The sequence below is a fragment of the Glycine soja genome, chromosome 8 (genome assembly GCF_004193775.1).
Source record: "Glycine soja cultivar W05 chromosome 8, ASM419377v2, whole genome shotgun sequence".
Lineage (NCBI taxonomy): Eukaryota > Viridiplantae > Streptophyta > Magnoliopsida > Fabales > Fabaceae > Glycine > Glycine soja.
This window is the reverse complement of record NC_041009.1, coordinates 40,668,937-40,680,983: the sequence shown is the minus strand read 5'-3', so window position 1 is coordinate 40,680,983 and position 12,047 is coordinate 40,668,937. Positions and strand designations below refer to the sequence as shown.

At 32.2% G+C, this 12,047-nt stretch overlaps 1 protein-coding gene across 1 annotated transcript; it reads right to left on the bottom strand.

Moving 5' to 3' along the window:
• Positions 1-1,834: 1,834 nt before the first annotated feature.
• LOC114423194 (protein LSM12 homolog) lies at positions 1,835-5,234 on the bottom strand. Its single transcript, XM_028389851.1, has 4 exons — positions 4,791-5,234; positions 4,586-4,666; positions 2,974-3,097; positions 1,835-2,356 (listed from the first exon to the last, which is right to left on the bottom strand). The coding sequence occupies exons 1-4, from the start codon at positions 5,093-5,095 to the stop codon at positions 2,306-2,308; spliced, it is 561 nt and encodes a 186-aa protein (XP_028245652.1). The 5' UTR covers positions 5,096-5,234; the 3' UTR covers positions 1,835-2,305.
• Positions 5,235-12,047: the final 6,813 nt, after the last annotated feature.

The window sequence follows — 12,047 nt, the reverse complement described above, 5'->3', positions numbered from 1 at the left end:
CAGTAACACCAAAAACAGGCCTTCACCAAGCCTGAGAGACCTCAGGTACACCATTTTCCTGAAGAAATTCAACTCAACTTCCTAAGCCATGCTCACTGCATCATCTAATGTTCCCGTGGGTAATATAATACAATTGAGTCTTGGATAAAGAATCACATTTGCAATACTAGTTCCGTTACTAGAACCAATCAGAATAGCTTGGCCTTTGGCCCTTGGCAATGACATCAAATTTTTCACGATGACAGAAAGTGACACCAAAGGTAGCGATAAGAATTAATCAAACCAAAAAACACCAGCAAAATACATGCCTGTAAGACCATTCATAACTATAAAGAATATGGCATCAAACAAACACTTGAAGTGAAAATATTCGAGGCCAAAAAAGATTAGTTGGACCTTCATCTCTTAAAACCATTTTGCATTATAAATTCAATATCAGGATTGAACAGTAAAATAGACCAATGAGAGCAGTCCACAAAATAACAATTTTGTCAATCAAGCAATTCTAGATCTCATGAGCTCAAATAATGTCATGATGTCAAGAAACCAAGAGTGCAAATAGTGCTAGCTTCATTGAAGCACTGGATTGAAACAAAATGACACTAATCATAGGGCTGTGGCCTGAAAAAACAGGGACACTAAACATTCTTGCAAACAAAGGGAAAAACAACAAGAACAACACGAGACCAGGAAAGACAATAAAATTTGACCGCCTTTGTGCCATCATAGGCAAAACAGTGTTTGGTCAAATATCATCGACCATGACTGAAAAACACCACAAACACAACATTCAAACAAACAACCAACTCAAACAAAATCTTTAAGAAACTATGCACTAAGCTCCAAGAAACCACACATCCAGGTCTCAATGAAAAACAGAAATTCTCGTTGCTGAAATTGGAGCGAAAAAGCCAACAAAGAGTCTTGAGAACCATAACCTCAGACTACTTTGTGGCAATATCAGAATCAGGAGTTTTAGAGAAGGGCAAGAGAGAGAAAATTTGCAGTGAAGCTTGGGTAAATTGTAAGAAAGATAGCTTGGATCTGAGTTTGATAGAAGAAAAATCAAGGTGTGAGAAAAATATGAGAAAACTATGGAAGAGAAAGCTAGGAAAGTGAATGAAAATGAGTTCATGGGAAACTCTAAGCAACAGAAGGGAATTTTCCTTGCACATTAGAAGCCAACACTCTGATACCAGGTGGGGAAACATGACAGAGCCCAAAGAAGAAAATTCAAAGAAATGAGGGGAAAAATATAGAAGAATTGTTGATTGAAAAAATGAGGAAAACAACACAATTAGGCATAAATGTCCCTTGCATAAAAGTAGAGAATCAGCACCTATCAAGTATAAACTAACAACTTCAACAAACTATAACCAATTATCTAATAACCAATTCAACTAATATCTGTAACAAAGGACAAAGATGAGAAACAGCCAGAACCTTCAGAATAGACCCTAGCATAAAAGACAATGACTAAGCCTCCTAATCAGACTTGAACACAGAGAATGACAACAATTTAGAGACGGTAAAGATGAAGACTGGAACCTCCAAATCCAGATGTAGAGGACAAATTCAGAACAAGACAAAGAATGGTGCAGTAAAAGAAGTCAAGAACTCAGATGTATTTGTTATTTCATTCATCTCTACTAGAGCACTATCTCGAGCATACTACCCATATCCCCCCCCCCCCAAAAAAAGTACTTCTCAAGTCTTGTCTCTGCCATGCTTTCCCCTTTCGCCCCAAAATGCAATCAAATATTACAAGAGATCTATCCAAAGAGGACTAATTTTCAAAAAACAACAATACTGAAGCCTTATAAAAGAGGGGACAGCCTAATAAAACAAATCAATTATACCACAAATTTTTAGAAATAACAAATAAACAAAACAAGAAAGCTTCCGGCAGGAATGTTAGCTTGACTTATCCAAAGCATTTGCATTATTATATAAGGAACAAATTAGAGTCAGTTTGACTTCATGTTAGCTCTTTGTAATTGGTTAAACTTCCCAATAGCAAACCAACAAATTATATAAACCCAGTCACCTATTTGGGTTCCAAGTGAAATAGATCAATCATATGGTTCAGCATTCACTTTTATGAAGAATCCGGAGGAAGTACCTCAAATGAACTCCATAAGCAAGACAGAACTTGAGAGCTCAAGACAGCAGATAATCAAAAGATATCTGAAGTCAGAAATATGCCTTGGAAAACCCTCTTTAGGGTTTTGTTAAAAGCAACATATCCATCACACTTCCTCCTTGGAGGTGCTTCATGACCATAAAAGGATGTGAATGCAAAACTTTACTGACCACCAGAACTGCGAAGTTGCAACCTCTTCCTCTCAAACTCAAGCTACAAACAAGAAAAATGAAAAATCAATGTCAACCATGTACTAGCTAACAAAAGTTTTTGCATCACAGAAAAGGTTTTATTTTGAAAAGACTATCAGGGTAAATAAATTGCATTATTTTCCCTAAACAGACATAAGAAATCACTGAAAGTTGACTCAATGAATTTAAACTGCAGTGTGCAACTAGAATTGCGACCTTATCGGGCTACATTTGCCCTCAATTTCTAGCAATTTTTCTGATCAAAATGCAAATTCAACCTCAACTGCAGTCAAAAATCATGTATTGAGATTTGAACCTATAACCACCTGGCACCTACAAACTACCCAAACCCCTCATCACTAGGCCATTTCAAATTAATGGTTGTAGCACTAGTGCACTACTTAAAAAAGCTTCTTAAAGAAAAATATGTGTAATTAACTTTAAAGGAAAACCAAGTTCTTTTGATTAAGTTTTCATTTGGTTTTTGCTAATGTCATTTTTAATAAAAAGAAATCTTAAAGCCCTATGGACAAGCAACTCTAGTGCACATAATGCCATACCAATCTAGATGATATTTGACATGCCATTAATACAAACATTTAGACACAACATAACAAATAGCAAAAGAAAGATATTTACCACTTTCTTCACCCGATCATTTGCAGCAGGAGTACCTCCAACAACAGATTCAGAGTGATATGGACTGCTGACACGCACCTCATTCATCACAACTATGACTGTCTTGTCCCAGCGGACTGGAAGCCTGGGTACATGCAAATGTCATCAGTTAAAAAGAAAATTAATCTACTGAGAAAAATATTGAAAAGCTAGAAAGATGAAGATTCTACGGCAACGAAGCACCCTTAAGGCATGTGGGGAGTGGGAATTTTAATAGTTTGAGGCAAGCACCAAAAATTGATCCAAATACCTAAAAAGTGCAACTAGTGAAAATTAATTTACTGAGAAAAATATTGAATAGCTAGAAAGATGAAGATCCTAAGGCAAAGAGGCACCCTTAAGACATGTGGGGAATGGGAATTTTAATACTCTGAAGCAAGCACCAAAAATTGATCCAAATACCTAAAGAGTGCAACTAGTGGTATTAAGTGATCCCCATTTTTTTAAAAATGCACGAAATAGAGGTAACTTTTGTGGAATGGTCAAGAAGGTCTTCAAATCCTATTATGTGCATAATTTTCAGACACGAGAAACCACGTCACATGAAACGCAGCTCTCAGTAGCCTCTACATCCACAGGCAATTTGACTTGAAAAAAATATGGAATGGAACGTGGGTCAAAAGTGCAGATCCAAATGCACTGTATGTTTATGAAGCAAAAATGCATTAGAGAAAGGGAGAGAAATAATGATTTTACCCAAAATACCCTAAACAACATTGTTTTAGTGGTAAAAAATGGGTTTCTGAATCCTATATAATGGTAGTGCTGAGATAGCCATGAAAAGATGCTTTGAAAACCACTTCATTTGAATCCGATAGCAACCTAGGGACACCCTGCCCTACCACACTGTCATAGCACGCCATCGACGCCTATAGTTTTCAATATGCCTCACTAAAGCCCTGCAACCGACCACTATTCAAATACGCACATCTTTGCTAATTTTGCAGCCACCCAAGGCCACTCTGCACCAACGCATGTCATCAGTAACCACGTACTAGACTATATTGGCTTGGGATATGGCTAAGTTCACATTATGTATTTGCTAGATCATTGTTTTTGAAAACAAAATGACTGTTTCGGTTAAATTTGGGGATTTCCCCCTTTTCTCACAGTTTGACCATTTTTATTTCCCTACTCAATTAAACCTATCCATCCTGGCAAGGCACGAGATGCGAGTTTATTAATTGCTTTCTTTTTCTTTTTGGTAAATAGGAAGGGCACAGCCCTATTAATTTCTTTTATCATACATATTTTCACATTTTCTATTAATTGTTATCTTATTCTATATACATCATGTTTTGAAATCCATTAGTTTTAAAAACTAGGGTTTTGCTAGCCAGTGCCCTAAAAAGAGTTTCATTGAAAATCACACGAGAATGCAATTTTTACACATCCTAATAAAAACAAATCCCCCTTTTACTTCTTTAACCGGTATCCTTAGGGAACTAGTTAGCATTTGCCTAAAAATCAATGTATTCTTACTCTACACTAGGTAAAGTAAAAGAAATAATCCTGATCCACACTATTGTGGTTCAATTCACAGCAATATTTAACTCAATCAATCAGCACTTACGTTTTGGACAAAGCATCAAAGATGCTCTGTGCCTCGCTGGTAACACCAACCCCAATCCTCTCAGCATCAGCCTCCGCTTGTCTACAAACAACCCGAAAAAAAAAAAAAACCATTTTGAAATCACACATTAATTTCATAAAAAAAAAAACAATTGTTAAAACAAAAAAAAAAGCATAAAGTTGGGAAAGTGAAAGTGAATGAACACCTGACAGCAACATCTTCCCTTTGTTGGAGAGCGGTGAGGTCAAGGAAGCAGGTGTTGGGATCAAGAGGGTCTTGGGCATGGCCAAGAAAGGTGAAGTCTTTGATGTAATTGGCTTTGAGCAACCTAAGGTTTCGACGAGGGCTAGGTTTGGAAGGCTCCTGGAGTACGAGGATGTTGGAGGGGCGATCGAAGGTCACGACCTGGCCTTCGAATTCGTCGCCCAACGTTGTCCTGATCGAAAGCAAGCACCCCACCGCCAACTCCTCAGGGTTGCTGTTGATGCTGCTGTTGTTCCCACCCTCCATTGCTGTGTTTTTCTTCTTGTTTTTTTCTTTTGCAGTGCAAGGTGCTTCAACCCTTCTTCCCTCCACCAAAGACTCTTCTTAACTCGGCTCTTTCTGCACACAATGTTCTTGTCTGGGGCTTTTGATGATGCCCTTGTTGTGTGGACCGTTTTTGAGATTGTGATTTGGGCTCGTTTTCATAAGAACTCCAATTCGGTGTCTTGATTGGGCTTATCAACTTCTTCTTTTTTTCTTATAACTGGTGACAGATTAATTCTAATGATAAAAATTCAAATTTAATTTTGAATAATGCAATACGTGCAACATATTGATTTTACAAAAACTTTAATGATAAATTAGTTCCTAAATTTTATAATTTATTTGGATTAATAGTCATTTTTGTCCCTCAATATGTAATTAGCTGACAAATACATCCCTGAATGTGTAAAAAATGTGACAAATATACTTGTTAACTTCCGAGTCCGTCACCATTAATAAAATAGCCTACCTGGCACGAAGGGACAAATTTGTCATTGAAATAATTGTTAACGTGAATTGTCACATAGGGCATATTTGTCGTAATATTTTTTTTTACTTTTCGTCTTCCCAATACGTCCCTGCGAAAATGCAAAATTTAGTCCTTAAAAGTATAAAAAGTGTGACAAATATATCCGGACGTTAATAATAGGAGAGAAGCTAGGGGAAAAGGGACTAAAAAATAGTAAAATACAACTTAAGATTTCAACTCTTTTACTTTGATTATCCATCTATTTATCCACCTATCAAATTTTTAATTAGTTTTGTAATTAATCAAATTAACTACTTATTTTCCAAAATAAAATAAATTTATTTAGTTTTATGATATAAAAAAATTGAGTTACCATTTAAAAAAATGAAAGCCTTTTATTTCTTAAAATTTTTTGTTTCTTCAATTAATTATTAATCTTTATTACGTACTCTACCACAATCAATATGTCAGATGGAATACAAGGTTGTTGCGGTCCCTAAATCAGCTAGAGATATAACTATACATCCGAAAGACAGAATAAACTTTTGTATTAGTTTTTTTTTTTTTTTGAAGTTAACATCTGTATTAGTTTGAGTATTATTATATTTTTTATTTAAATTTATTTGAGTTCTTTATTTGTTAACTGTTTTCATTTCATTCATATTATGTATAATAAGTGTTGTCTCGAGTGGAAACACATAAGGCTTATCAAAGGGATTCTTTCATATTTGAGGTATATAAATACGTTTTATTGATTAAGGAAAAAGACTTATAATTCCACTTTAGTTTTATCTAGTGTAAATTTTGTGAGACTTTTTAAAAAAATAGTTGATTAAATTATTTTTTAAAATAAATAAATTTGGTTCCGCGACCGATTGTATTTTTTCTACTCAAAACCCTCGACATATTATTTTCAATCTAAATATAAGGGTACTTAAGTTGGAATTGGGATATGGAATAATTTTAAAGATTAAAAGTGAGAAATTTAGTAGAAATTTGATAAAATAATAAGATATAAGATAAAGTTTTTTTTAACAGTAAAGATTAAGGTTTGACAAGAAAATCAAAATAATAAAAATATATATATTAAAAGGCAATTTAAAAAATATATTGCATAAGTATTAAATGAATATGAGCATTAAATTACAAACGCGTAATAATAATAATAATAATAATAATAATAATAATAATAATAATAATAATAATAGTAATAATAATAATAATAATAATAATAATAATAATAATAAGTCACAATCTATTATTAACGTCCAGATATATTTGTTATACTTTTTATACTTCCAGGAATTAAATTTTATATTTTCATCTTTCGATGACGCATTTGTCAGCAGAGTGGACAGATGAAAAGTAAAAAAAAAATATTATGACAAATATGTTCATATGCTGGCAATCCACATTGAGAATCATTTCGATGTACCAAGTAGACTACTTTATTAACGGTGACAAATATGCGCATATGCTCACAATCCACATTGGCAATCATTTTGATGACAAATTTGTCCCCCCTATCACGTAGGCTATTTTATTAACGGTGACGAATGGAAGTTAACGGCCGAATATATTTGTCGCACTTTTTACACTTTTAGGGACTAAATTTTATATTTTCATCTTTAAGGAACACATTTGTCAACGAATTACACATTGAGGGACAAAAGTGGCTATTTATTCTAACTTATTGTCAAATTGGTTTTTGAACATTACAAATAACAAAATTATCTCACAAATTTAATTGCATGATTAATCTGTTGCATTTTTTTGCACATGCAGAGACTAAATTCAGAATTTTCATCTTTCAGTGACCAGTTTGTTATCACCTCATACTTTCTAGGATCAAAATAGATATTTTTTATTGTTAATATTATAATTAGAATATTATATACTTGTTTTTACTAACTTATAGTTAAGGGTGTGTAGCGGACAGGTTCGAGCTTATAGTTGACATGTTTCCGCCCAACAAACCAATTGGATTTGGGTTTAAGAGGGTTTCGAGTGGGTCGGATGGGTTTATTTGGATTGGGCCTACATTGGGCCACATTCATTTTTTTGGGTCCAAATGAGTTTTTTGGTCAAAATTTGAAGAAAAAACATTTAAAAAAAAATTAAACCATTTTAAAATAGTCTATTTTAAAAATATTTGATTTTTAGGCCCAAGACAGGATAAAAATAATTTAAATGTTGTAATGCCTTTAAAAAAATATAATTGGAAAAAATTATGAAAATAACAAATATATAATAATTTGTTTTGTCTAAATGAGTTTTTTTTTGCCCAAATTTGAAAGATAAAACCTTTTTTTTTACTTTTTAAACCATTATTTTGAGCCCATTTTAATTTTTAGGCCCAAGAAAAAATAAAAGCAATTTGAATACTACAATGCTTTTAAAGAAACATAATTGAAAAAAAAATAACAAATAACAAATAAATAATAACATTTAAAAGGCATTCAATCTTAGCATCTCAGTCATCATCATATCATAGCTAGTAGTTGTTAATTACAAATTTAAGGCATTCATTCATCCACCATGTCATGTCTAAAGTCATTAAAGCTATTACAAATTAAACAACTTAAAATAATAATGCCCTAGTGTTCAAAGCAAAACAACCTAACAAAATGTCATTGTATCAACTATCAACACTTCCATCTATTACAACAGTCTACCAAATCACTATTTGGGTTATCCAAGCGGTCATATATCCACATCTACAACTCTGTATTTCATTTAAGCAAACATTTTTATCAATTCAAACATCAAAGTAGTTAGATTTATCAAGGGAGGGTGATATTTATACCTTTTAATCATTACTTTTCTTTGGTAAATCATCCTTCTTTCTCTAGTTCTCTTGGAATTTTCTTTGTTATCTATAAAAATACAAATCAATCATGTCAACACTCAAAGAAAATAAAACTGTAACTAATAATAAAGGAACAAACAAAAAGAATCATTTATACAAAGATTGGTGCATCAATTATTAGATCATAATTTAGGACTTACAACTTACAAGTCATTGATTGACATAACGAAAATAACTCTCAAGCAAAAGAGAAACTTATGTAGTAGCATGCACACCTACACACACACAGTAAAAAAAAAGACTAAAAAGATAAACTAATGTAGTAACATCTAGCATGCACACACACGGTAAAACAACCATACGAAGACAAGTAAAGAGGCAGTCTAGTTGAATTACCCAAATCTGTCCATAAACTCATAAGTTACACCAAATTGGATTCTCACTATCCCGTTGTCTCCATAAATTCATTCATTATCAAAATCTATGGAGGGGGGATGGGATCTCTAGCTTCACTCTCTAGAGTAAAAACTAAAGTTACACCATGATAACAAATAAAATGAATTATTTGCTTTGTTTTCATATTGTTGAAAGACACATTTATTTGAACATAGTATATCCATACTATAAATATGAATTCATACAGACATACATATCAAAATCAATATGAAGTCACCCAACCTTTTGCCACTCATATTGATGTCTATTAGTTATGTTGCAAAAGAGAAAAAGTGTATGATCAAGATCAACAACAATTTGTGTGGAACTACATTGTGCAAAACATTGCTAATTTAATACATCAAATATACATATCAAAATGCATAACATGTTTCGCTAAACAAACCTTTCAAAACAATATCAAAATGTCATTCAAGAAATTCAAATAGCTTAGTGGATGCATTTCCAAAAAATCCAAAAAGTGTTAAAGTTGACCTATGAAGAAAAACATAAAAAGGATCAGTTTTAATTTATTGTAATTAAAAGTAAATAACAATGACTACATTAGAATTAGATGCAAGTTTTAGTTTATTGTAATTTTTAGTTTATTGTAATTAAAAGTAAATAACAATGACTACATTAGAATTAGATGTGAGTTTCAGTTTATTGTAATTAAAAGTAAATAAAAAAACTACATATTCAACAAGTTATGGGTTGTGAGTAAGATGATCCAAGTCCAACATCTCCATTTCTAGCTCCTGTCTTAGCTTCATTATATGCAATATTCAACCTTTCAAATCCTAGGCATAGGCAACATGGCAAGAAAAAAATAACTTATATAATTTAACAAAAAATAGGATATACAACGTAGCAAATAAATAAGAGGAAAGGTAAAATTAATACCTAGCACAATATTTTCAGAAATTTCCAATTCTTCACTTGGAATGATATCTCTAGATTGCATCAAAGATGACCTTAACCAACTATGGGCACAAATTAACCCCTCAACCATTTTTGGATTACGGGAGTTTCGGAATGTGTCCAAAAATTCTCCCACTAGTACTAAAAATACTTTATGATGCCACCATAGAGACAGTTGTGACCAAAATATCCCTCAACATGCATGACATTATTGGAAACCAAGATGAATTTTGTTTCCACCATGAAAATATTTTAAATTTGTCATCTGCATCAATACTTTTTTCCATCAAGTATGTTTCAAACTCATTTTTTTGGTCAAAGAAACTATTCTCCATCAAATGTACCTTAAAGGCATCCCTCCTAGATATTTCAACAGATACAGTTGTTTGTACATGTGAACTAACATGTTGTTGAACACAACCTGAATTGGTTTGCTTATGTTGTTGCTCATAGGCAACAACATACTAATCATACATTCTTCTAAGATTATATTTTACATCCAATGTCAATTATTTTGCAAAAATAATGTCATGTGGGTACATGGTAATAAATGACCACCTAATTTTCAGCACATCAACCCAATTTTTGTCATATATTTTTTTCATCCCATACCCCATATACTTACAAGCACCATTTTCATTAATACAAGCCTTTTGAATCTTATCAAAGATTGGAGCCAATTGGTGAAAAGCAATATGGATAGTCACATGAAAAGATGATGAGAAAATTACAGTAGCCTCATAAAAAAAATTAAAAACTTTACAAAAGCTCTTGCAACTTCCCAATGTTCTGATAAATGAGGACCAATAAACCCAAAATAGTCTACACATCACACACCCTCAAACTTAAGTTGTTTATAAGTAGCCTCGAATTTTCCTGCACTTTCTTGTATTATATAAATTGAATTCCATCTAGTGGAAACATCTAAAGAGACTAGCTTATTAGACGAAATCCTTGTAAATTCAATGCACTCTTTAAACTTAGTCATCGTTTGAGGCGAAGACCTCACAAACCTCATTGCATTGCAAATGCTTGAAATAAAGTCATTTGAGTCTTTCGAGTCTTCATTTACCATAAGATTCAGAATGTGTGCAAAACATCTCATGGAAAAACTCTCCATCCAAGATTAACCTACCAAAACTTTTAAACATGTTTTTTCATAAAAGTGACAGCAACATCGTTTGATGATGCATGATCAAGAGTGATTATAGACAAACTTCTTATAGCCCAATCCCTTAAGCTTTCCTCAATTTTCCTCCCTATGGTCTCTCTTTTATGGTTTGGGACTATAGAAAAACTAATGATTCTTTTTTATACTCTTACTCATTATCTATAAAATATGCAATGATGATGGAAGTCCAACAATCACTGGTTAATGCAACCCTACTACTGTTAAACTTAAAGAATATCTTAAGCCTTTTTTTTTATCTACATACAATTGATAACAATCTCGTGCAATAGTAGTTCTTGACAAAATAATAAATTGTGGTTGCAACTGTCTACACGAGTGTTTAAAACTCTCTCCTTTAACTACCTTAAAAGGTTGTTCATCTAGGGTGACAAAGGTAACTAAAGCCTTCCTACAAGCCTCAACATTAAACCTATGGATGACCGACTCTAAATTATCCCCACTCTTACTAGGTTGAAAAGTCAAGACTATTTGATTAGGATCATTAGCAAGAGACCCAAACTTTCTAGGACATTTGGACAAATGGTTCAACATATTAGAGGTGTCATGTCTCCCAGGATCACACAAATACTTCTTCTTACAGACCAATCTCTATCATCAACTCTTTGATGAATGGAAGTCTAAAAAAAAATTCTATTTCTACTTTTCAGGTCTAAAAATTAGACTTGAACTTTTCTAATTTATGTCTAATATATTTTACTTTAGGTAGATGTTTTTATTTATAATGTTTAAGATATATGGATTTGAATATTTTTTAAAGAAAAAAAAGATTTAAAATAATTTCACTTCTCTTTATCTTTATAAAAATAAATATTATCTTATATATTTTTATTTTAAGAAGTTTCCTGATATAAAACAAAGATAATTCACAATTGTTCACATGATTAATTATGATAATTAATCACATTCCTGATATGTAGCAATAGAATATTATTCTTATTTTATGGACAACTTCCACAATTATAAAATAATACTCCCCTTTTTTATATTAATTATATTCTTGGTACTAGCGAAAAATATAATAATATTCCACTAAAATATTTATTTGATTAAATTAAATTCTCTTATTTAATTATCAAATAAATTATTTTCTTTTGTAAAGATTGGAATA